At 47.3% G+C, this 23,013-nt stretch overlaps 2 protein-coding genes across 2 annotated transcripts in view; one reads left to right on the top strand and one right to left on the bottom strand.

Annotated features, from left to right (window-relative positions):
* Window positions 1-22,845, top strand: part of LOC129845699 (fibroblast growth factor 7-like) — a 59,810-nt gene extending 36,965 nt beyond the window's left edge. The window contains exons 3-4 of the mRNA XM_055913584.1: window positions 17,264-17,370; window positions 17,695-22,845. Of these exons, the coding sequence (XP_055769559.1) occupies window positions 17,264-17,370; window positions 17,695-17,910 (323 nt within the window). The 3' untranslated portion in view covers window positions 17,911-22,845. The remainder of the gene's footprint in view (window positions 1-17,263; window positions 17,371-17,694) is intronic.
* LOC129845697 (protein FAM227B-like) overlaps window positions 1-23,013 on the bottom strand; it is a 106,305-nt gene that overhangs the window by 69,332 nt on the left and 13,960 nt on the right. The window lies entirely within an intron of this gene.

Genomic DNA, 23,013 nt, shown 5'->3' with positions numbered 1-23,013 from the left:
GATATTAACCAGTGAGGGCTGAATCATCTCCTGCTTCCCATGGGAGATATTAACCAGTGAGGGCTGAATCATCTCCTGCTTCCCATGGGAGATATTAACCAGTGAGGGCTGGATCATCTCCTGCTTCCCATGGGAGATATTAACCAGTGAGGGCTGAATCATCTCCTGCTTCCCATGGGAGATATTAACCAGTGAGGGTTGGATTGAGAAGAAGGGATTGAGAAACATTCGTGCAACTACAACCTTCCCACAACTGTACCATTGGCTTCAATACATGATTAAAGATTTACTCAAAATGTTTAGTAAAGTTTCTCACGTTAGGGTTTGGCAGTGGTCTAGCTCTCTGAGTCTGACTGTTACAGCGGTTCTCTCTCTCCCACTCCCTCCCCCTCTCCGCTCCACTGCAGTTCTATCTCCCTGACATTGAGACATTGGCATCAATTTTGATCTGACAAATAGCTGTGGCTCAAAGACCTCAGCACTTAATCTGAGTGTCTATGTCCATGAAGCTGCTACACATACATCAAAGCATGACAACTGCCTGTCTGTTACTCTGTGTCTGTCTGTCTGTCTGTTGCTCTGTGTCTCTCTGTGTGCCTGTCTGTTGCTCTGTGTCTGCCTGTATGGCTGCTGCTCTGTGTCTGTATGTCTGTCTGTCTGTTGCTCGGTGTCTGCCTGTCTGTCTGCCTGTCTGTTGCTCTGCGTCTGTATGGCTGTCTGTTGCTCTGTGTCTGTCTGCCTGCCTGTTGCTCTGTGTCTGTATGAATGCATGTTGCTCTGTGTCTGTTGCTCTGTGTCTGTCTGTTGCTCTGTGTCTGTATGTCTGTCTGCTGCTCTGTGTCTGTCTGTCTGTCTGTCTGTCTGTCTGTCTGTCTGTCTGTCGGTTGCTCTGTGTCTGTCTGCATGTCTATCTGTTGCTTTGTGTCTGTCTGTCTGTCTGTCTGTCTGTCTGTCTGTCTGTCTGTCTGTCTGTCTGTCTGTTGCTCTGTGTCTGTCTGCATGTCTGTCTGTTGCACTGTGTCTGTCTGCCTGCCTGTCTGTTGCTCTGTGTCTGTCTGTTGCTCTGAGTCTGCCTGTCACAACTTCCGCCGAAGTCGGTCCCTCTCCTTGTTCGGGCGGTGTTCGGCGGTCGACGTCACCACCTTCTAGCCATCACTGATCCATTTTTCATTTTCCATTGGTTTTGTCTTGTCTTCCTTCACACCTGGTTCCAATCCCATCAATTACATGTTGTGTATTAACCCTCTGTTTCCCCTCATGTCCTTGTCGGAGATTGTTTTGTTTGTATGTGATGTGCTATTTAGTGTTGGTGTGCGACGGGTTTTGTACCCACTTCGTTATTTTCATACATTTTGGTTGTTTTGGAGTTTTGTCAGCATTTATTAAACAACTCCGTTTATACCAAGTTCGTTCTCCTGCGCCTGACTTCCCTGCCACCTACACGCACCCCTTACAGAATCTCCGACCACCTATGGAGTCAGCAGGAGAAAGTACCCTGGCCATGGAGTTGGAGGAGCGCGTCCAGGAGCATGCGGTAATGCTTTACCATCTGGGCGCCTCCATGGATCTCGTTGTCCAGACAATAGACCGCTGGGAGAGACAGGGAGTTCTTCCAGCGCCTCCTGAGCGCCCCTTTCCCGCCTGAACCCAGTGGGATCCGTCTCTCCTTGCCACAGGAGTACGACGGGAGTGCTGCCAACTGCCAGGGTTTCCTCCTCCAACTTAACCTCTATCTGGCCACGGTCCACCCAGCTCCATCGGACCGTGAGAGGGTGTCCGCCCTCGTCTCGTGCCTCACCGGGAAAGCCCTGGAGTGGGCCAACGCCGTGTGGAGATGGGTAGATGCGGCGTTGGACCATTTTGAGGAGTTCACCCGCCGTCTCCGGGCAGTCTTCGACCACCCGCCCGAGGGCAGAGCGGCGGGTGAGCGCCTCTACCATCTGGGGCAGGAGACGAGGATCGCCCAGGAGTTTGCCCTGGAGTTTAGGCCCCTGATCAACCACTACCGCTGCAGTCTGCGCGAGGACGTCTGTCAGGAGCTGGCCTGCAGAGACACCACCCTCAATTTCGACCAGCTGGTGGACCTGTCCATCCGGTTGGACAACCTGCTGGCTACTCGAGGACGTCCAGATCGGGTCTGGTGGTTCCATCCTCCCGCACCCCCTCTCCGATACCCATGGAGCTGGGAGGGGCGGTGCGCAGGGAGACCGGAGGTGGTTTCTGCTCGTGCACCATCTGTGGCTGCAGAGGGCACACTGCCGGTCGGTGCCGGTTTGGTTCCTCTGGGAATCCAGGCAGCAGGCAGGGCGCTCTGGCTTCACCCCAGGTGAGCTGGCACCATTCTCACCCAGAGTCCTCTCTGTTGCACATATGTTTGTGTCTGTCACTTTTCCTGAGTTTTCCCCGCATTCCCAGCATAAGGAGCTCGTAGATTCAGGCGCGGCTGGGAATTTTATTGATAGAGCGTTAGCTCATAGTTTAGGGACCCCCATTGCTCCCGTGGATGTGCCCTTCCCCGTTCACTCCTTAGATAGTCGACCATTAGGGTCAGGGTTAATTAGGGAGGTCACCGCTCCTTTGGGCATGGTGACGCAGGGGGGTCACATGGAGAAAATGTGTCTTTTCCTTATTGATTCTCCTGCGTTTCCCGTGGTGCTGGGCCTACCCTGGTTAGCTTGGCATAACCCCACTCTTTCTTGGCCACAGAGGACTCTCACGGGGTGGTGGCGAGAGTGCTCAGGTAGGTGTTTAGGGGTTTCCGTTGGTGCTACTACGGTGGAGAGTCCAGACCAGGTCTCCACCGTGCGCATCCCCCCTGAATATCCCCCCTCTCGCCTTCTCCAAAAAGAAGGCGACTCAATTACCACCTCATCAACGGGGCGATTGTGCGATAGAGCTTCTGGTAGACGCTGCACTTCCCAGGAGCCACGTGTATCCCCTCTCACAGGTGGAGACGGAGGCTATGGAAACATATGTCTCCGAATCCCTGCATCAGGGGTACATTCGGTCCTCCACTTCACCCATCTCCTCGAGTTTCTTTTTTGTGAAGAAGAAGGAGGGAGGTCTGCATCCGTGTATTGGATACCGGGGTCTAAATCAGATCACGGTGAAGTATAGTTACCCGCTACCGCTCATAGCCACAGCGATAGAGTCAATGCACAGGGCGCGCTTCTTCACCAAACTAGATCTCAGGAGCGCTTACAATCTGGTGCGTATCCGAGAGGGAGATGAGTGGAAGACGGCTTTCAGTACCACCTCTGGGCACTATGAGTACCTCGTCATGCCGTACGGGTTGATGAATGCGCCATCAGTCTTCCAAGCCTTTGTAGACGAGATTGTCAGGGACCTGCATGGGCAGGCTGTAGTGCTACTGCTACATCCGCATGAGTCCCTGGTGCGCAAAGTGCTTGGTCGCCTGTTGGAGCATGACCTGTGCGTCAAGGCTGAGAAATGCCTGTTCTTCCAACATTCCGTCTCCTTCCTAGGGTATCGCATTTCCACGTCAGGGGTGGAGATGGAGAGTGACCGCATTGCAGCCGTGTGTAATTGGCCGACTCCCACCACGGTTAAGGAGGTGCAGCAATTCTTAGGGTTTGCCAACTACTACCGGAGGTTTATCCGGGGTTTTGGTCAGGTAGCTGCTCCCATTACTTCACTGCTGAAGGAGGGCCCGGGGGTTATCACTTTTGTCAGCATTTATTAAACAACTCCGTTTATACCAAGTTCGTTCTCCTGCGCCTGACTTCCCTGCCACCAACAAGCACCCCTTACACTGTCTGTCTGCCTGTCGCTCTGTGTCTTTCTATCTGTCTTTGCACGATCTGTTTATTTTTTAATATAACCTTTATTTAACTAGGCAAGTCAGTTAAGAACAAATTCTTATTTACAATGACGGCCTACCAAAAGGCAAAAGGCCTACTGCGGGGACGGGGGCTGGGATTAAAAATAAAATATAGGACAACACAAACATCATGACAAGAGAGACAACACTACATAAAGAGAGACCTAAGGCAACACATAACACAGCATGGTAGCAACACAACATGGTAGCAGCACAAAACATGGTACAAACATTATTGGTAACAGACAACAGCACAAAGGTCAAGAAGGTAGAGACAACAATACATCACTTAAAGCAGCCACAACTGTCACTAAGAGTGTCCATGATTGAGTCTGTGAATGAATAGATTGAGATAAAACTGTCCAGTTTGAGTTTTTGTTGCAGCTCGTTCCAGTCGCTAGCAGCAGTGAACTGAAAAGACGAGCGACCCAGGGATGTGTGTGCTTTCGGGACCTTTAACAGAATGTGACTGGCAGAACGGGTGTTGTATGTGGAGGATGAGGGCTTCAGTAGATATCTCAGATAGGGGGGAGTGAGGCCTTAGAGGGTTTTATAAATAAGCATCAACCTGTGGGTCTTGCGATGGGTTTACAGAGATGACCAGTTTACATAGGAGTATAGAGTGCAGTGATGTGTCCTATAACGAGCATTGGTGGCTAATCTGATGGCCGAATGGTAAAGATATTCTAGCCACTCGAGAGCACCCATAACTGCCGATCTATAAATTATGTCTCCGTAATCTAGCATGGGTAGGATGGTCATCTGAATCAGTGTTAGTTTGGCAGCTGGGGTGAAAGAGGAGCGATTACGATAGAGGAAACCAAGTCTAGATTTAACTTTACCCTGCAGCTTTGAAATGTGCTCAGAGAAGGACAGTGTACTGTCTAGCCATACTCCCAAGTACTTATATGAGGTGACTATCTAAAGCTCTAAACCCTCAGAGGTAGTAATCACACCGGTGGCGAGAGGGGCATTCTTCTTACCAAACCACGTTACCTTTGTTTGAGGTGTTCAGAACAAGGTTAAGGGTAGAGAAAACTTGGACACTAAGAAAGCTTTGTTGTAGAGCATTTAACACAAAATCCAGGGTGGGGCCAGCTGAGTATCAGATTGTATCATCTGCATTTAAATGGATGAGAGAGCTTCCTACTGCCTGAGCTATGTTGATGATGTAAATTGAGAAGAGCATGGGGCCTAGGATTGAACCTTGAGGTAATTCCCTTGGTGACAGGCAGTGGCTGAAACAGCAGATTTTCTGACTTTATAAACTGCACTCTTTGAGAGAGGTAGTTCGCAAACCAGGCCAAAGACCCCTCAGAGACACCAATACTCCTTAGCCGGCCCACAAGAATGGAATGGTCTACCGTATCAAAAGCTTTGGCCAAGTCAATAAAAATAGCAGCACAACATTGCTTAGAATAAAAGGCAATGGTGACATCATTGAGGACCTTTAAGGTTGCAGTGACACATCTATAACCTGAGCGGAAACCAGATTGCATACCAGAGAGAATACTATAGACATCAATAAAGCCAGTCAGTTGATTATTGACAAGTTTTTCCAACACTTTTGATAAACAGGGCAAAATAGAAATAGGCCTATAACAGTTAGGATCAGCTTGATCTCCCCCTTTAAATAAAGGGCGAACCGTGGCTGCCTTCCAAGCAATGGGAACCTCCCCAGAAAGGAGAGACATATTAAAAAGGTCGGAGATAGGCTTGGCGATAATATGGGCAGCAACCTTAAAGAAGAAAGAGTCTAAACCATCTCACCCAGATGGTTATTTGGGGTCAAGTTTCAGGAGCTCCTTTAGCACCTTGGACCCAGTGACTGCCTGCAGGGAGAAACTTTGTAGCGGGGCAGGGGGAAGAGGGAGAAGCATCTGGGATACTCACATTAGAAGGGGTGGGAGACTAGGAAATGTTGGACGGGCAAGGAGGCATGGCTGAGTCAAATAGGAATCCTGACTTAATGAAGTGGTAATTAAAGAGCTCAGCCATGTGCTTCTTGTCAATAACAACCACATCATTAACTTTAAGGGACATGGGCAGCTGTGAGGAGGAGGGTTTATTCTCCGGGTCCTTAACCGTTTTCCAGAACTTCTTGGGGTTAGACCCACAGAGAGAGAACTGCTCCTTAAAGTAACTAACTTTGGCCTTCCGGATAGCCTGAGTGCACTTATTTCTCATTTGCCTGAACGAGAGCCAGTCAGTATAAGGGCACAAGGCGAGACCCAGATGCAGACACGGGAGGCAGATGGTTTGAGTCTTTGATATTTATTAAATCCAAAAGGGGTAGGCAAGAGAATGGTCGTGGACAGGCAAAAGGTCCAAACCAGTTCAGGAGTCCAGGAGGTACAGCGTGGCAGGCAGGTTCGAGGTCAGGGCAGGCAGAATGATCAGGCAGGCGGGTACAGAGTCCAGAAAACAGGCAAGGGTCAAAACCGGGAGGACTAGGAAAAGAGAAAAGAAAAGGCAGGAGCACGGGGAAAATGCGCTGGTTGACATGGAACATAAGACGAACTGGCACAGACAGACAGAAAACACAGGTATAAATACCCAGGGGATAATGGGGAAGATGGGTGACATCTGGAGGGGGTGGAGACAAGCACAAAGACAGGTGAAACAGATCAGAGTGTGACAGCCAGCCTGTGTATGCGTGTGCCGAGCCTTTCGCCAAATGCAATTCTTAAGGTGGAGTAACTCTGCAAGATCAGGGTCGAACCAGGGCCTGAACCTGTTTTTAATTCTCATTTTCTTTATGGAGGTGTGTTTGTTGACAATTCCACTGAAAATATCAAAAAAGAAGGTCCAAGCGTCTTCGACAGAGGGGATCAAGCTGATTCTACACCATTTTACAGAGGCCAGTTCATGAAGGAAGATTTGCTCATCAAAGTTTTTTAGCAAGTGTCTTTGACAAATCAGGACTTGTCGTTTCACTGAGCAGCCATTACGAACACAGGCTGTAAAACAGGGATCACTAAGGTCATTACAGAAAACACCAGACTGATATTTATCAGGATTATTTGTGAGGATAACATCAAGAAGAGTAGCCTTTTCTGGGTGTTTGGAGTCATACCTTGTGGGATTGGTAATAATCTGAGAAAGATTTAGGGAGTCCCATTGCTTTAGGACTTGGTCAGGTGGTTTAAGCATGTCCCAGTTTAGGTCACCTAGCAGGACAAATTCAGACTTAGTGTAAGGGGCCAGGAGAGAGATTAGGGCAGGTAGAGTACAGGCCGGTGTTGATGGAGGACGATAGCACCCAGCAACAGTCAACAAAGTGCTATTTGAAAGTTTAATACTTAAAACCAGCAAATCAAATAGTTTGGGGACAGACTTGGTGGAGACAACCGAGCACTAAAAGGTGATCCTTGGTAAAGATTGCCACACCCCACATTTGGAAGATCTGTCTTGCCCAAATAGGGTATAACCAGAAAAGTTGACATCAGTATTCAAAACACTCTTCCTTAAAACCACATCTCAGTAATGACCAACACATCTGGATTGGAGCTTTGAACCCACACTTTCAATTGATCCATTTTAGGTAATAAGCTTCTAGTGTTAACGTGCAGAAAACCCAGGCTTTTATGAGAGCAGAAATCAGCGAAGCAGGTATCAGAGCACAAGTCAGAATTGGGGCTAGCAACAGTAGGTGGGCCAGGGTGTACATGCACATTTCCAGATATCATCAACATGAATACAATCAAGGCACGGCAGAGGACAGGGAGAGCTCTGCAGTGCTGATTTATGACCTCTGAATGTGCATCAGATGGCAACAAGATCATATTGTACAGCAATTTCATCAGGTAACATGAATACAAAGCCAGCGGGAGGTGGTTATAATGGGATGGGAGGCCAACAGTCCGTGTAACCAATAGAGAGTCAGAGTCCCGAGTGTGGCAACAAACATAGTCTGTCCCACGGTTGGGTAAAGAAAGTTCATAGTCAACAAAGCATGCAGGTGTCATGAGGCAAATAGCGAAATAGCAAAAAGCACAAGAAAAAAATGTAATATATAACGACTTGTAAGTTCAGAGTCACTCGTCCCAACAGTGCCTGTGTGCTGTAGTCGAGAGAACGCTCGGGAGAGAGGGTACCTGTACCAGACAGGGGGAGACAACATGGCAGACGGTGAACAAATCGCCAGGTGGAATCCAAGCAGCAGTGTAGCAGGCAACGGGAGTAGGTGTCACCCCCATTTGGGAGAAGCTTTTATTTCTGGAGGAAAATTTATTTTCAAGGCCTCTGGGTTTGGATGGGGTAGCCTTTCGAAGCCTTTGAGACATTTGTTTGGCTCAAAGGCTTCGACACCTCTCACTTCAAACATCACTGATAATTGAAGTTATCTCTCTTTGTCCTAGCAAGCTTGGTAGCTTTCAGTCCTTATAAAGTAAAATATATCATTGTAATGTATTTGTCTTCTTGGCTTTTGAAAAATTAAAAATAGCTTCAGACTAAGAATTACTCGTTCCAGGTTGGATAGTGTATTCAGGTGTCTGTTTGTTTCCCAGAGCATTTGCTGTATAGTTTGGGAATAATAATCCTTGGGTGTAGGAAGCATTCCAGGTAATTCCGTCCAAAATCAGGTTGTAGGGTTGTAGTTTTGATTTGGAGTGAAGGTTATGTTGTTCATCCTTTATATGTCCCTGCCAAAAAATCTAAGTTTGTCTAACCCTAAATCTATCAATATTTTAAAAACATGCTGAAAAAATGTGGGAGCTCATCTGCTAATGACCTCTCTCTCTCTGTGTGCTACATACAATAATCTAAAATGCCTTTAGCATTGAGGATGTACTTAGTAACAGACTTTACTGCAGTTGTTTTCATAAAATGTTTCTGCCTAACATGATTGACCTGAGCTGCTCACTGAACTGGTGTTAAAGAGTCTAGTTGTCTGGTTTCTCTCACACAGTGTGCAGCACTGTTACAAACACTGCCAGTTACAGACACACGGGCTAAAACCACAGCACTGGTGTTTCTCAACCACACACACAGTCGAATATATTGATAAAAGTCACCTTGTCCGAGAGAGATTTACATGGTTATCAAAACGTCACGCCTGGGTAAGCCTCCACGAAACACATCCCTTACATTAAGTGTTTCTAAAATTCCCTATGTGTAAGAGGTGCGTAACTGGCTGCAGGGAAGTCAGGCGCAGGAGGTCAGAAATGGGTAACAACCGGAGCAGTTTAATGAGGCAAAACAAACTGCACCCAGAACAACAAAATACAGGTTGAAATAACCCGTCGCAAACCAGTCTGAAGTGCACAAACACTTTACAACAAACAATTCCACACACAGACATGGGGGGAACAGAGGGTTATATGCATGTCAAGTAATGAGAGAATGTAAACCAGGTGTACGAGAAAACAAGACAAAACAAATGGAAAATGAAAGGTGGATCGGCGATGGTGTAACGGCTGTCTCTCTCCTCATCCTCGGACGAGGTGAGGAGAGAAGGATCTTCAGACCAAAATGCAGCTTCAGGGAAATAAGCCATCCTTTTATTTACACGACGATGGCAACACGAAACACAAAACACTTTCAAATTTACAAAACAAGAAAACGACGTCGACGAAACCTGAACATAAACTTACATAACTAAACATAAACTCACGGACAGGAAACAGACGACATCAAAATGAACGAACAGCCAAACAGTCCCGTATGGTATCGACACGACACAGACACGGAAGACAATCACCCACAAACAAACAGTGAGAACGCCCTACCTAAATATGACTCTTAATTAGAGGAAAACGCAAACCACCTGCCTCTAATCAAGAGCCATACCAGGCAACCCAAAACCAACATAGAAACAGATAACATAGACTGCCCACCCAAAACTAACGCCCTGACCAATTACACATACAAAAACAACATAAAACTGGTCAGGACCGTTACATAACCCCCCCCTCAAGGTGCGAACTCCGGGCGCACCAGCACAAAGTCCAGGGGAGGGTCTGGGTGGGCAGGTGACCACGGTGGTGGCTCCGGCTCTGGACGCTGTCCCCACACCACCATAGTCACTCCCCGTTTTTGTCTTCCCCTCCCAATGCCCACCCTAAAACTCACATCCCCTAAATAAACATCCAGCACCAGGAGAAGGGGCAGCACCGGGACAAAGGGCAGCACCGGGACAAGGGGCAGCACCGGAACAAGGGACAGCACCGGGACAAGGGACAGCACCGGGACAATGGGCAGTACCGGGACAAGGGGCAGCACCGGGACAAGGGGCAGCACCAGGACAAGGGGCAGCACCGGGACAAGGGGCAGCACCGGGACAAGGGGCAACACCGGGACAAGGGGCAGCACCGGGACAAGGGGCAGCACCGGGACAAGGGGCAACACCGGGACAAGGGGCAGGTCCCGGCTGATAAACTCTGGCAGATCCTGGCTGAGGGACTCTGGCAGGTCTATGCAGGCTGACGGCTCTCGACGCTCATGGCAGGCTGACGGCTCTCGACGCTCATGGCAGGCTGACGGCTCTCGACGCTCATGGCAGGCTGACGGCTCTCGACGCTCATGGCAGGCTGACGGCTCTCGACGCTCATGGCGCTCTGACGGCTCTCGACGCTCATGGCGCTCTGACGGCTCTGGCTGCTCATGGCTCTCTGACGGCTCTGGCTGCTCATGGCTCTCTGATGGCTCTGGCTGCTCATGGCTCTCTGACGGCTCTGGCTGCTCATGGCTCTCTGACGGCTCTGGCTGCTCATGGCTCTCTGACGGCTCTGGCTGCTCATGGCTCTCTGACGGCTCTGGCTGCTCATGGCTCGCTGGCGGCTCTGGCAGATCCTGTCTGGTTGGCGGCTCTGGCAGATCCTGTCTGGTTGGCTGCTCTGGCAGATCCTGTCTGGCGGGCGGCTCTAGCGGCTCCTGTCTGGCTGACGGCTCTAGCGGCTCCTGTCTGGCGGATGGCTCTGTAGGCTCATGGCAGACGGGCGGCTTTGCAGGCTCATGGCAGACGGGCGGCTTTGCAGGCTCCTGGCAGACGGATGGCTCAGACGGCGCTGGGGAGACGGATGGCTCAGATGGCGCTGGGGAGACGGATGGCTCAGATGGCGCTGGGGAGACGGATGGCTCTGGCCGGATACGGCGCACTGTAGACCTGGTGCGTGGTGCCGGAACTGGAGGCACCGGGCTAAGGATAAGCACCTTCCTACTAGTGCGGGGAGCAGGGACAGGGCACACTGCATTCTCAAAGCCCACTCTATACCTGATGCGAGGTACCGGCACTGGTGACACCGGGCTGAGGACAAGCACATCAGGATTAGTAGGGGGAGAAGATACAGTGTGTTCAGGGCTCTGGAGACGCACAGGTGGCTTAGTGCGTGGTGCCGGAACTGGAGGCACCGGGCTAGATACACGCACTACAGGGAGAGTGCGTGGAGGAGGAACAGGGCTCAGGATACGCACTGGTAGCCTAGTGCGTAGTGTAGACACTGTAGGTACTAGGCTGGGGCGGGGAGGTGGCGCCGGAAATACCGGACCGTGGAGACGTACTGGCACTCTTGAGCATTGAGCCTGCCCAACCTTACCTGGTTGAATGCTCCCGGTTGCCCGACCAGTGCGGGGAGGTGGAATAACCCGCACCGGACTATGTAGGCGAACCGGGGAAACCATGCGTAAGGCAGGTGCCATGTATGCCGGCCCGAGGAGACGCACTGGAGACCAGACGCGTTGAGCCGGCCTCATGACACCTGGCTCAATACCCAATCTAGCCCTACCAGTGCGGGGAGGTGGAATAACCCGCACTGGGCTATGCACTCGTACAGGAGACAAGGTGCGCTCTACTGCGTAACACGGCGCCTGCCCGTACTCCCGCTCTCCACGGTAAGCCTGAGAAGTGGGCGCAGGTCTCCTACCTGCCCTAGGCCCACTACCTCCTAGCCCCCCCCCAAGAAATTTTTGGGAATTACTTACGGGCTTTTTGGGCTTCCGTGCCAGACGCGTTCCCTCATAGCTCCGGTTCCTCTCTCCGGTAGCCTCTGCTCTCCCCAGTGCCTCCAGCTGCTCCCATGGCTTTTCGGGCTTCCAGCCACGTCTCCTTGCTGCCTCCTCAAACCACCGCTCCTGGGCTTTAGCTGCCTCCCTCTCTTCCTGAGAACGGCGATTTTCTCCTGCCTTAGCCCAGGGACCTTCTCCATTCATTATCTGCTCCCAAGTCCAGAAATCCTTGTTTTCCCGTCGAGCTTTCCCTTGCCGCTTGGTCTTAGCGTGGTGGGTGATTCTGTAACGGCTGTCTCTCTCCTCATCCTCGGACGAGGTGAGGAGAGAAGGATCTTCAGACCAAAATGCAGCTTCAGGGAAATAAGCCATCCTTTTATTTACACGACGATGGCAACACGAAACACAAAACACTTTCAAATTTACAAAACAAGAAAACGACGTCGACGAAACCTGAACATAAACTTACATAACTAAACATAAACTCACGGACAGGAAACAGACGACATCAAAATGAACGAACAGCCAAACAGTCCCGTATGGTATCGACACGACACAGACACGGAAGACAATCACCCACAAACAAACAGTGAGAACGCCCTACCTAAATATGACTCTTAATTAGAGGAAAACGCAAACCACCTGCCTCTAATCAAGAGCCATACCAGGCAACCCAAAACCAACATAGAAACAGATAACATAGACTGCCCACCCAAAACTAACGCCCTGACCAATTACACATACAAAAACAACATAAAACTGGTCAGGACCGTTACAGATGGCTAGAAGACCGGTGACGTCGACCGCCGAACGCCGCCTGAACAAGGAGAGGAACCGACTTCGGCAGAAGTCGTGACACTATGAGAAAAATGAATGGAGGAAAAATTATTGGAACCATTTCCCTGTTTGCTAGGTTTTATGGGTATTATGACACCTCCACTATGGGGCTCTATTGGTTCCTTAAAACTTCTTTGGGATAGGGGGCAGTATTTTCACGTCCGGATGAAAAGTGTGCCCAAAGTAAACTGCCTGTTTCTCAGGCCCAGAAGCTAGGATATGCATATAATTGGTAGATTTAGATAGAAAACACTCTTAAGTTTCTAAAACTGTTCAAATTATGTCTGTGAGTATGACAGAACTGATATGGCAGGCGAAACTCCGAGGACAAACCACACCCCCCCCCCCCAAATGGCTAGTATTGTCAATGGCTAGTACTATAATTATAAGCCCAAGACCTCCCAAATTGCAGTTCCTATGGCTTCCACTAGATGTCAACAGTCTTTAGAAAGAGTTTCAGGCTGGTTTTGGAAAAATGACCCAGAAATTGTAGTTTTTCTAGATGGCTCCCATTTTGGCTGTAGTGTTTCCAAGCGCGTGGAAGAAAGCCGTTCTTTCCTATTTATCTCTGGTAATGAACATACTATTCTCCGTCTTCAATTTTAGCATTTATTTGCGTATTAGGGTACCTAAGGTTTGATTAAAAACGTTGTTTGACTTGTTTGGAAAAGTTTATCAGTAACGTTTGGGATTCATTTTGTATGCATTTTGATGGAGGGAAACTGGATGGATTATTGACTGAAGCGCGCCAGCTAAACTGAGTTTTTATTGATATAAAGAAGGACATTATCGAACAAAAGGATAATTTGTGATGTAACTTGGAACTTTTGGAGTGCCAACAGAAGATCATCAAAGGTAAGGCATTTTTTATATCGCTATTTCTGACTTTCGTGTCGCACCTGCCTGGTTGAAATATGCTTTTCATGTATGCGGGGTGCTGTCCTCTGTTAATCACTTGGTTTGCTTTCGCCGTAAAGCCTTTTTGAAATCTGACATGGTGGCTGGATTAACAACAAGTTAAGCTTTACTTTGATGTATTACACTTGGGATTTTATGAAAGTTAAATATTTATAGTAATTTAATCTGAATTTGGTGCTCTGCAATTTTACCGGATGTTGTCGAGGTGTCCCGCTAGCGGAACGTCTTTCCCCTTAATGATGCTTGGTCATCTGTGATCATTAACTCTGAGGGAGGTGAACCAGAAGAGAGAGAGTTTTTGATTAACACAATGTCACTTTGATAGTTATCTTATTGTTGTATGGACCTGGCTGGCTGGCTGACTGACGCTCTCTCTCTCTCTCACACACACACACACACACACACACACACACACACACACACACACACACACACACACACACACACACACACACACACACACACACACACACACACACACACACACACACACACACACACACACACACACACACACACACACGTTGCTCTGGAACCGCTCACTCGCTATCACAACTGTGTTTTATTAACATATTAGTCCTGGGTTGGACCTGACAGCATTTGTTTTGCTACGATATATACTAGACACCATCTGATGTTCTTCATGTTAAATGAACCAGTAAATTGGAAAATTAATTGTTATGCCCCCTTTTCAAAAGAAAAACACTAGATTATTGTAGCTTTTTACTCCTGTAAAAAAATATCAAATGTATGCATGTGTAAAAAAATGAAGTATTGTTATAGCTAGGCATCAATCTAGTACCTCAGGGAAATGAGCTGATTGCTGTAGCATCCAGACGAGTTCTTTGTGTAAATCCAGACAGAAAAAAATTATGAAGGTTTAGAAATGCGTGATTTTATGAGATTTGACAGATTGATAAATCTAGTCTACGATCCTAGACTGGGGTTAGAGCTGAGGATGGGGCTGAGGCTGGGGTTGGGGCTGAGGATGGGGCAGAGGTTGGGGCTGAGGCTGGGGTTGGGGCTGAGGATGGGGCTGGGGCAGAGGTTGGGGCTGAGGATGGGGCTGGGGTTGGGGCTGAGGATGGGGCTGGGGCAGAGGTTGGGGCTGAGGCTGGGGCTGGGGTTGGGGCTGGGGCAGAGGTTGGGGCTGAGGATGGGGCTGGGGCAGAGGTTGGGGCTGAGGCTGGGGCTGGGGCAGCGGTTGGGGCTAAGGCTGGGGTTGGGGCTGGGGCAGAGGTTGGGGCTGAGGCTGGGGTTGGGGCAGAGTTTGGGGCTGAGGCTGAGGCTGGGGTTGGGGCTGGGGCAGAGTTTGGGGCTGAGGCTGAGGTTGGGGCTGGGGCAGAGGTTAGGGCTGAGGATGGGGCTGGGGCAGAGGTTGGGGCTGAGGATGGGGCTGGGGCAGAGGTTGGGGCTGAGGCTGAGGCTGGGGTTGGGGCTGAGGCTGGGGCAGAGGTTGGGGCTGAGGTTGGGGCAGCGGTTGGGGCTGAGGCTGGGGTTGGGGCAGAGGTTGGGGCTGAGGCTGGGGTAGCGGTTGGGGCTGAGGCTGGGGCAGAGGTTGGGGCTGAGGCTGGGGCAGAGGTTGGGGCTGAGGCTGGGGTTGGGGCAGCGGTTGGGGCTGAGGCTGGGGTTGGGGCAGAGGTTGGGGCTGAGGCAGAGGTTGGGGCTGAGGTTGGGGCTGAGGCTGGGGCAGAGGTTGGGGCTGAGGCTGGGGTTGGGGCAGCGGTTGGGGCTGAGGCTGGGGTTGGGGCAGAGGTTGGGACTGAGGCTGGGGCAGTGGTTGGGGCTGAGGTTGGGGCAGAGGTTGGGGCTGAGGCTGAGGCAGAAGTTGGGTCTGAGGCTGAGGTTGGGGCTGGGGTTGGGGCAGCGGTTGGGGCTGAGGCTGGGGCAGTGGTTGGGGCTGAGGTTGGGGCTGAGGCTGGGGCTGAGGCAGAGGTTGGGGCTGAGGTTGGGGCTGAGGCTGGGGCAGAGGTTGGGGCTGGGGTTGGGGCAGCGGTTGGGGCTGAGGCTGGGGCTGAGGTTGGGGCTGAGGCTGGGACTGAGGCAGAGGTTGGGGCTGAGGCTGAGGCAGAGGTTGGGTCTGAGGCTGAGGATGGGGCAGAGGTTGGGGCTGAGGCTGGGGCAGAGGTTGGGTCTGAGGCTGAGGATGGGGCAGAGGTTGGGTCTGAGGCTGAGGATGGGTCTGAGGCTGAGGATGGGGCTGAGGCTGAGGATGGGTCTGAGGCTGAGGATGGGTCTGAGGCTGAGGATGGGGCTGGGGTTGGGTCTGAGGCTGAGGATGGGGCAGAGGTTGGGTCTGAGGCTGAGGATGGGGCTGAGGATGGGGCTGAGGCTGAGGATGGGGCAGAGGTTGGGTCTGAGGCTGAGGATGGGGCAGAGGTTGGGTCTGAGGCTGAGGATGGGGCAGAGGTTGGGTCTGAGGCTGAGGATGGGGCTGAGGATGGGGCTGAGGCTGAGGATGGGGCAGAGGTTGGGTCTGAGGCTGAGGATGGGGCTGAGGATGGGGCTGAGGCTGAGGATGGGGCAGAGGTTGGGTCTGAGGCTGAGGATGGGGCTGAGGATGGGGCTGAGGCTGAGGATGGGGCTGGGGTGTAGCGTGCAAAGCGCAGGAGAGTAGGTTGTTTTCTCAGTCCCGGGGGAGCATGCCTAATCTGCCTCCCATATGTGGCGTGGCATGAGGCTGTGGTTTAGTAATGGCCACCCAGAGAAGAGACAGGAGGGCCTGCCTGGATACATTCAGTACATCCAGAGACCAACCTAACCACAGACTGATTAACCACTAAGACCTCCTTCCTGTTAGATTAATGAAAATGAATACTAAGAAGAGGAGCGAAACGCTTGACTGGAATTGGCTATTAGGTCTCTATGGTCTCATACCTACTATCTGTCCAGACTGGGACTCTCTGATAGGTCCACTGTGATGGTCCTCGTCATGTGATTATTACATCATGATATATATTTAGATACTGTGGTAGTCTCTTATATCAGTACTGTGATTGATAGGTATATATTGTGGGTATTGATATATTTGACAGTCTTCTGTAGTATTTAGATATTTGTCCTGTGATTGGTAGGTTTATAGGTACCGTATGTCCTCTGTGATTGTTATGTTTATAGGTACCGTATGTCCTCTGTGATTGTTAGGTTTATAGGTACCGTATGTCCTCTGTGATTGTTAGGTTTATAGGTACTGTATGTCATCTGTGATTGTTAGGTTTATAGGTACCGTATGTCCTCTGTGATTGTTAGGTTTATAGGTACCGTATGTCCTCTGTGATTGTTATGTTTATAGGTACCGTATGTCCTCTGTGATTGTTATGTTTATAGGTACCGTATGTCCTCTGTGATTGTTAGGTTTATAGGTACTGTATGTCCTCTGTGATTGTTAGGTTTATAGGTACCGTATGTCATCTGTGATTGTTAGGTTTATAGGTACCGTATGTCCTCTGTGATTGTTATGTTTATAGGTACCGTATGTCATCTGTGATTGTTAGGTTTATAGGTACCATATGTCCTCTGTGATTGTTAGGTTTATAGGTACCGTATGTACTCTGTGATTGTTGCTCAAAGGGTATATACAGTCCCTAGGGAAAGTCTACACACCAAAAATCCCTTTTTAGATTTAATTTTAAGGCAGCAAAAACTGAAAACTTTGCAAGGAGTGTGTAGACTTTCACTCAGCACTGTATACTATATATATCTGCCCTCTGTCTCCTGTAGGTATCCTGGAGGTCCGTACGGTGTCCGAGGGAGGAGTGTTAGCTATCAAAGGAGTGAAGAGTCAGTACTATATCTCCATGAACAGGACTGGCCTGCTGCAAGGCAAGGTAATTAACTAAACTACCTTCTCTCTGCTGGACAGGGTTGGAATGCACTGCACTGTACAGTGCCTTGTGTTTTAGGTTATTGTCCTGCTGAAAGATTCATTCATCTGGTGGAAATCAGACTGAATCAGGATTTTGCCCGTTCTTAGCTCCATTCCATTTCTTTTTTATCTTGAAAAACTCCCCAGCCCTTAACAATTACAAGCATACCCATAACATGATGCATATATAAATAGGAGAAACATAAGCAAGTAAAAAAAGCATAAAATGTTTATAACCCTCCTCACGCCTAATATCGTCCCATTTTGTGTCCTTATTTATTTACAGAAAATCTACAATGAGAACTGCAACTTCAAGGAGATTTTCCTAGAAAACTACTTCAACGCTTACTCGTCTGTTAAGTCGAGCAGAGACGGCAAGGAGATGTTCATTGCTCTGTCTCAAAAGGGCAGACCACTGAGAGGGAAGAAGACCAGGAGGGAACACATCACCTCCCACTTCATTCCCATGAAATGCAGAGAGGAGGAGAGGACTGGCGTCTGAGAGAAGGAGACTGAAAAAGGAAGAGGTGACTGGAGCCTGAGAGGAAGACAGGACGGAAAGAGGAGAGGAGGAGAGGACTGAAGGAGGAAAGGACTGAAAGAGGAGAGGAGAGGACTGAAAAAGGAGAGGACTGAAAGAGGAGAGGAGGAGAGGACTGAAAGAGGAGGAGAAGACTGAAAGAGGAGAGGACTGAAAGAGGAGAGGAGAATATATCTGAAAGAGGAGGAGAGGACTGAAAGAGGAGAGGAAAGAAATGGGGCTTTAAAGGAGGAGAGGAGAGGATGGGCCTGAGAGTTGAGAGGACTGAGAGAGCAGAAATGACAGAAAGAGGAGTAAAGAAGGATAGGAGAGGACTGAGAGAGCAGAGAGGACAGAAAGAGGAGGAAAGAAGGATGGGAGAGAGGACTGAGAGCAGAGAGGACAGAAAGAGGAGGAAAGAAGGATAGGAGAGAGGACAGAGAGCAGAGAGGACAGAAAGAGGAGGAAAGCAGGATAGGAGAGAGGACTGAGAGAGCAGAGAGGACAGAAAGAGGAGGAAAGAAGGATGGGAGAGAGGACAGAGAGCAGAGAGGACAGAAAGAGGAGGAAAGAAGGATGAGAGAGAGGACAGAGAGGACAGAAAGAGGAGGAAAGAAGGATGGGAGAGAGGACAGAGAGCAGAGAGGACAGAAAGAGGAGGACAGAAGGATAGGAGAGATGACAGAGAACAGAGAGGACAGAAAGAGGAGGAAAGAAGGATGGGAGAGAGGACAGAGAGCAGAGAGGACAGAACAGAAAGGACTGAAGCTGTGACGTCTGGATGAAGAGACCCATGTTGGGATTCTTGGACGTTGTGACGGCTGAGCTGCAGATCTTTGTTGTATAATTGAATATAATCTAACTCCAGTCGGTACAGTATACCACTTCAGTCACGTCATATTAGCTGTGAAACACTGAGAAAATACAACTACTCATCATTATCAACAACACCACTCTCCTGGCTGGTACAATGTAAATAAGTTCTGTAGTTACTTATCCTTTCATGTGCCAAGGTTTTTAGTGTAAAACTGATGCACGGTCCTCCTCAGGAGTGCGAATGTTAAAGGTCCAATGCAGCTGTTCTGAGTAACAATTAAGTACCTTACTGTGATTGATTTCAATAAAAATTGTGAAAAAGAAACAACATTTGCTTCTTAGCAAAGAGCAAGTTTCTCAAGCAAGAATTTAGCTGGAACAGTATGTGATTGGTCTGAGTGGGGAGGGGAAAACTGAAAACTAGCTGTTATTGGCAGAGAGATGTGAAACTCTCTTTCTTATTGGTGATGTCAACAGGCAGGCTAAAACTCCACCCACCAAAACAGGCTGAAATGTCATGCAGTTATCTCAAACAGCTCCTACACTAAAAGGGAATTATCATGATTTTCAACATTTCACAGTATTATTCCAACCTCACTGTGTGGAAATATATCTAAAACAACAGGTAGTGGTCAATAATACTAACAATATCCTTGATATGGATGAAGTCAAGCACTCTGTTTCAGCATAACGGTTGTTTTGGGATAAACGCAATACAGGGAAAGTCATTAGAAAAGGGATGTTTGAGAACATTTATAATAAAACTGTTCCTACTGACTGAATTCTCCAGGTAATGTCAAAATGTAATGTCAAAATGTAATGTCAAAGTAAGCTGATCAGTCACTTACTTTACTCAAGAAAAGTATTATTATTGATAATAGTTGTACTATTATACTAGTCGTACTTCCCTTATTATAATGGGTAATAGTGTAATGAATATAGGAGAACTAATAAAATACAGTTGGTATTTACCTGGAATTTGCAAAAACAAACAGCTGGTTATAATTTGTATTATTATGGGTGGTTCGAGCCCTGGATGCTGATTGTCTGAGAAACGTGGTATATCACCGGTATGACAAAACATGTACTTTTACTGCTCTAATTCCATTGGTAACCAGCTTATAATAGCAATAAGGCACCTCAGGCGTTTGTGGTATATGGCCAATAGTTGCTTCATGCATAACAGCCCTTAGCCGTGGTCATATACCACACCCCCTCGGGCCTCATTGCTTCATTATAGACTACTTAATCAATCAAGAAAATTTTAAACGATGTGATATCAAATGGCACCTATTGCAGTGCTCCATGTTTCATTTCATCCCAAACATTCTAAGAGCTCGTTACTGAGTAATAATTATTTGTTTCAATGTTATGTCTAAGAGCTAGTAACTGAGTAATAATGATTTGTTTCCATGTAAGTAAATTGCAGGTAGAAAGCAGACTGTAAAATAAAGTGTAACTAAACAGAGTATAATAAGCAAACAGTACCATATACATATTAACAGGTATGAACTGTCAGCAGAGAACTACCAAAGCAAAAACTCAGTTGGCTTGATGTTGGATCAATGTAAAGACAGACAGCAAGCTGGACTTGTCTTTTCACTGTACAAGTGTTCAAAGCATACCATATACATACATACATACATACACACACAATATATACAGTATATTGATAAATATATATGTACGAACTAAAATACATATGTAATTACATGTGACAGCTGCTCATTGACTCCCAATGAATTTACTAAGGTTTCATAATGACTGTGTACCAAATGGCACTGTATTTCCTACATATATAAAATAATGTACTTTGTGGGATAAATAAAGTATTTTTAATGTAATTAAAAGTAGTGCACTATGTAGGGAATAGGGTGCAGGGAATGTGGGGAATGTGGGACGCAGGTTTAACAATGCAAGAGTGTAACGCTGATGATGCTGATGAAGTTAGGAATGATATCTGGATTAAAGTACAGAGACACCAGAACACACAGCGTGTTAAATGTGTATGTTATACTGTATGCCTTGATCTTCCTCCACTATAATTAATGATTATATCAATTGTTAGCGTTGTTCTCTGTTATGCACCTGACGTGTTAAATGGTATTTCTTTAAACTAGCACCCTATTCTATATATAGTGCACTACTTTTGACTGGAGCCCTATGGGCCCTGGTTAAAAGTAGTGCACTACTCAGACAATAGGGTGCCATTTGGGATGTATACAGGCTTTTTTTCTGTTGAGACATTCCATGTTCTGCCAGATACCATAATGCTTTACTAAGGTATTGTTGGTCTCACTAAGGAATTGAAGTTAACTGCAGCAACATACCAGAGGCTTCATTTAACCACTTCATTCCTTTAATCTCTTCTGTTTTGGGATGTTCCTGAAGCACATCACATATACCGTACTCGTCATCTCACTACCTACAGAAAGACCTTTTAAATAACGTTTTAACAACCTTTTAAAGACATTCACTCTGTCTGCACAGTTACAACTAAACTGCAAAATGTCCATACTGGCCTATAACGTTTGTGTTATTATCCATTGTTTTAACTTATTATTTGTGTTATTTATATAAAAAACAAAGAGGAGTTATTATGGGGTGTTTGGAGTGTAAATTATTTATTTTTTAAGATGTGTTTTGCTGCGGCATCTTTGGGGACATAAACCATGCCCTCATTCTGCCACTACCCATAATCCTCGCTGGCCAGGAGTGTGAGCAGAGGGTTCGGTTTGAACCAGAGAAACAACAACATATCACCTGCCAACAACACATTCGAGGAACAGCAAAATACAAGACATTCAGAGAATAACTGAATGGCAAAATACAAGACATTCAGAGAATAACTGAACAGCAAAATACAAGACATTCAGAGAATAACTGATCGGCAAAATACAAGACATTCAGAGAATAACTGATCGGCAAAATACAAGACATTCAGAGAATAACTGAACGGCAAAATACAAGACATTCAGAGAATAACTGAATGGCAAAATACAAGACATTCAGAGAATAACTGAACAGCAAAATACAAGACATTCAGAGAATAACTGATCGGCAAAATACAAGACATTCAGAGAATAACTGAACGGCAAAATACAAGACATTCAGAGAATAACTGAATGGCAAAATACAAGACATTCAGAGAATAACTGAACGGCAAAATACAAGACATTCAGAGAATAACTGAACGGCAAAATACAAGACATTCAGAGAATAACTGAACGGCAAAATACAAGACAATCAGAGAATAACTGAACGGCAAAATACAAGACATTCAGAGAATAACTGAACGGCAAAATACAAGACATTCAGAGAATAACTCGTCAGGAATATAAAAAGGATCCTCTGTGCTGATGTCATATGGATAATAAACCAGCATATATCTGACAACTTAAGTGTTTTTTATTTTAAACACAGACACTTGATATACAGAATGGCATAGGGTTCCACCATCCTACTATGTTCTATAACGGCGATGCTATTGACCCTGTTAAAATCCGTAATATGGTCCTCGGTAAAGATGGAACAGATCATGACGAGAGGTGGGGAGTGTGTTATGTACCTCCATTGAAATTGATTTGCAAAGTTGGATCAAAATTGGTGTCATACTGCCTTAGATGTGATGGTAGGAAGATTTGATTTTAAAATTGAGCATTAATCAATGCCTCATGTACCATAACAATGTTTTATACCTTATATCATATATCATATAGCATACAGTATTATTGGATTGTGGGTTTACCTGTTAAACCCTGACAAGAGACAAGTATCCCTGTCTGGTGATCCTCTAAGATATTGTAGGATCTTACAGCATCTTCTAGGATCTCGAAAGATATTTTCAGGATGTGAGCTTGGCTGGGATCTCAAAAACATATTAAGAGATGGTGAGTCAAGCCCCCTACAGATCCATATATCATTCTAACAACACCTTCCATTAGTCTCTTCATACTGATGGCCTAAAAATAACCTTGTGCAGTTTAAAGGTCTGCTGCAGGTCTGGGTCCTTCAGACTGCCGACGTTAATAAAACTCTCAGTCTCACTGTGTTGGAGTTTTCTCCAGAGATGTTAACCAGACTAGTTCCCATCTTATACAAATAAAGCACTAGATAATCAAATCTGCTGTCCTTTGTCCCAACAATATTAAATACACATTGGGAAGATACATATGGGAAAAGTTTAATTTAGATAAGGGTTCAGCAGGGAGATGCATGAGACACATGAATGACATTATTCCTTGTCTGATAAGGTACATCAGAAAAACA

The sequence above is a fragment of the Salvelinus fontinalis genome, unplaced genomic scaffold (assembly GCF_029448725.1).
Source record: "Salvelinus fontinalis isolate EN_2023a unplaced genomic scaffold, ASM2944872v1 scaffold_0339, whole genome shotgun sequence".
NCBI lineage: Eukaryota > Metazoa > Chordata > Actinopteri > Salmoniformes > Salmonidae > Salvelinus > Salvelinus fontinalis.
The sequence above is the reverse complement of the archived record's forward strand: the minus strand, read 5'-3'. Positions and strand labels throughout refer to the sequence as shown.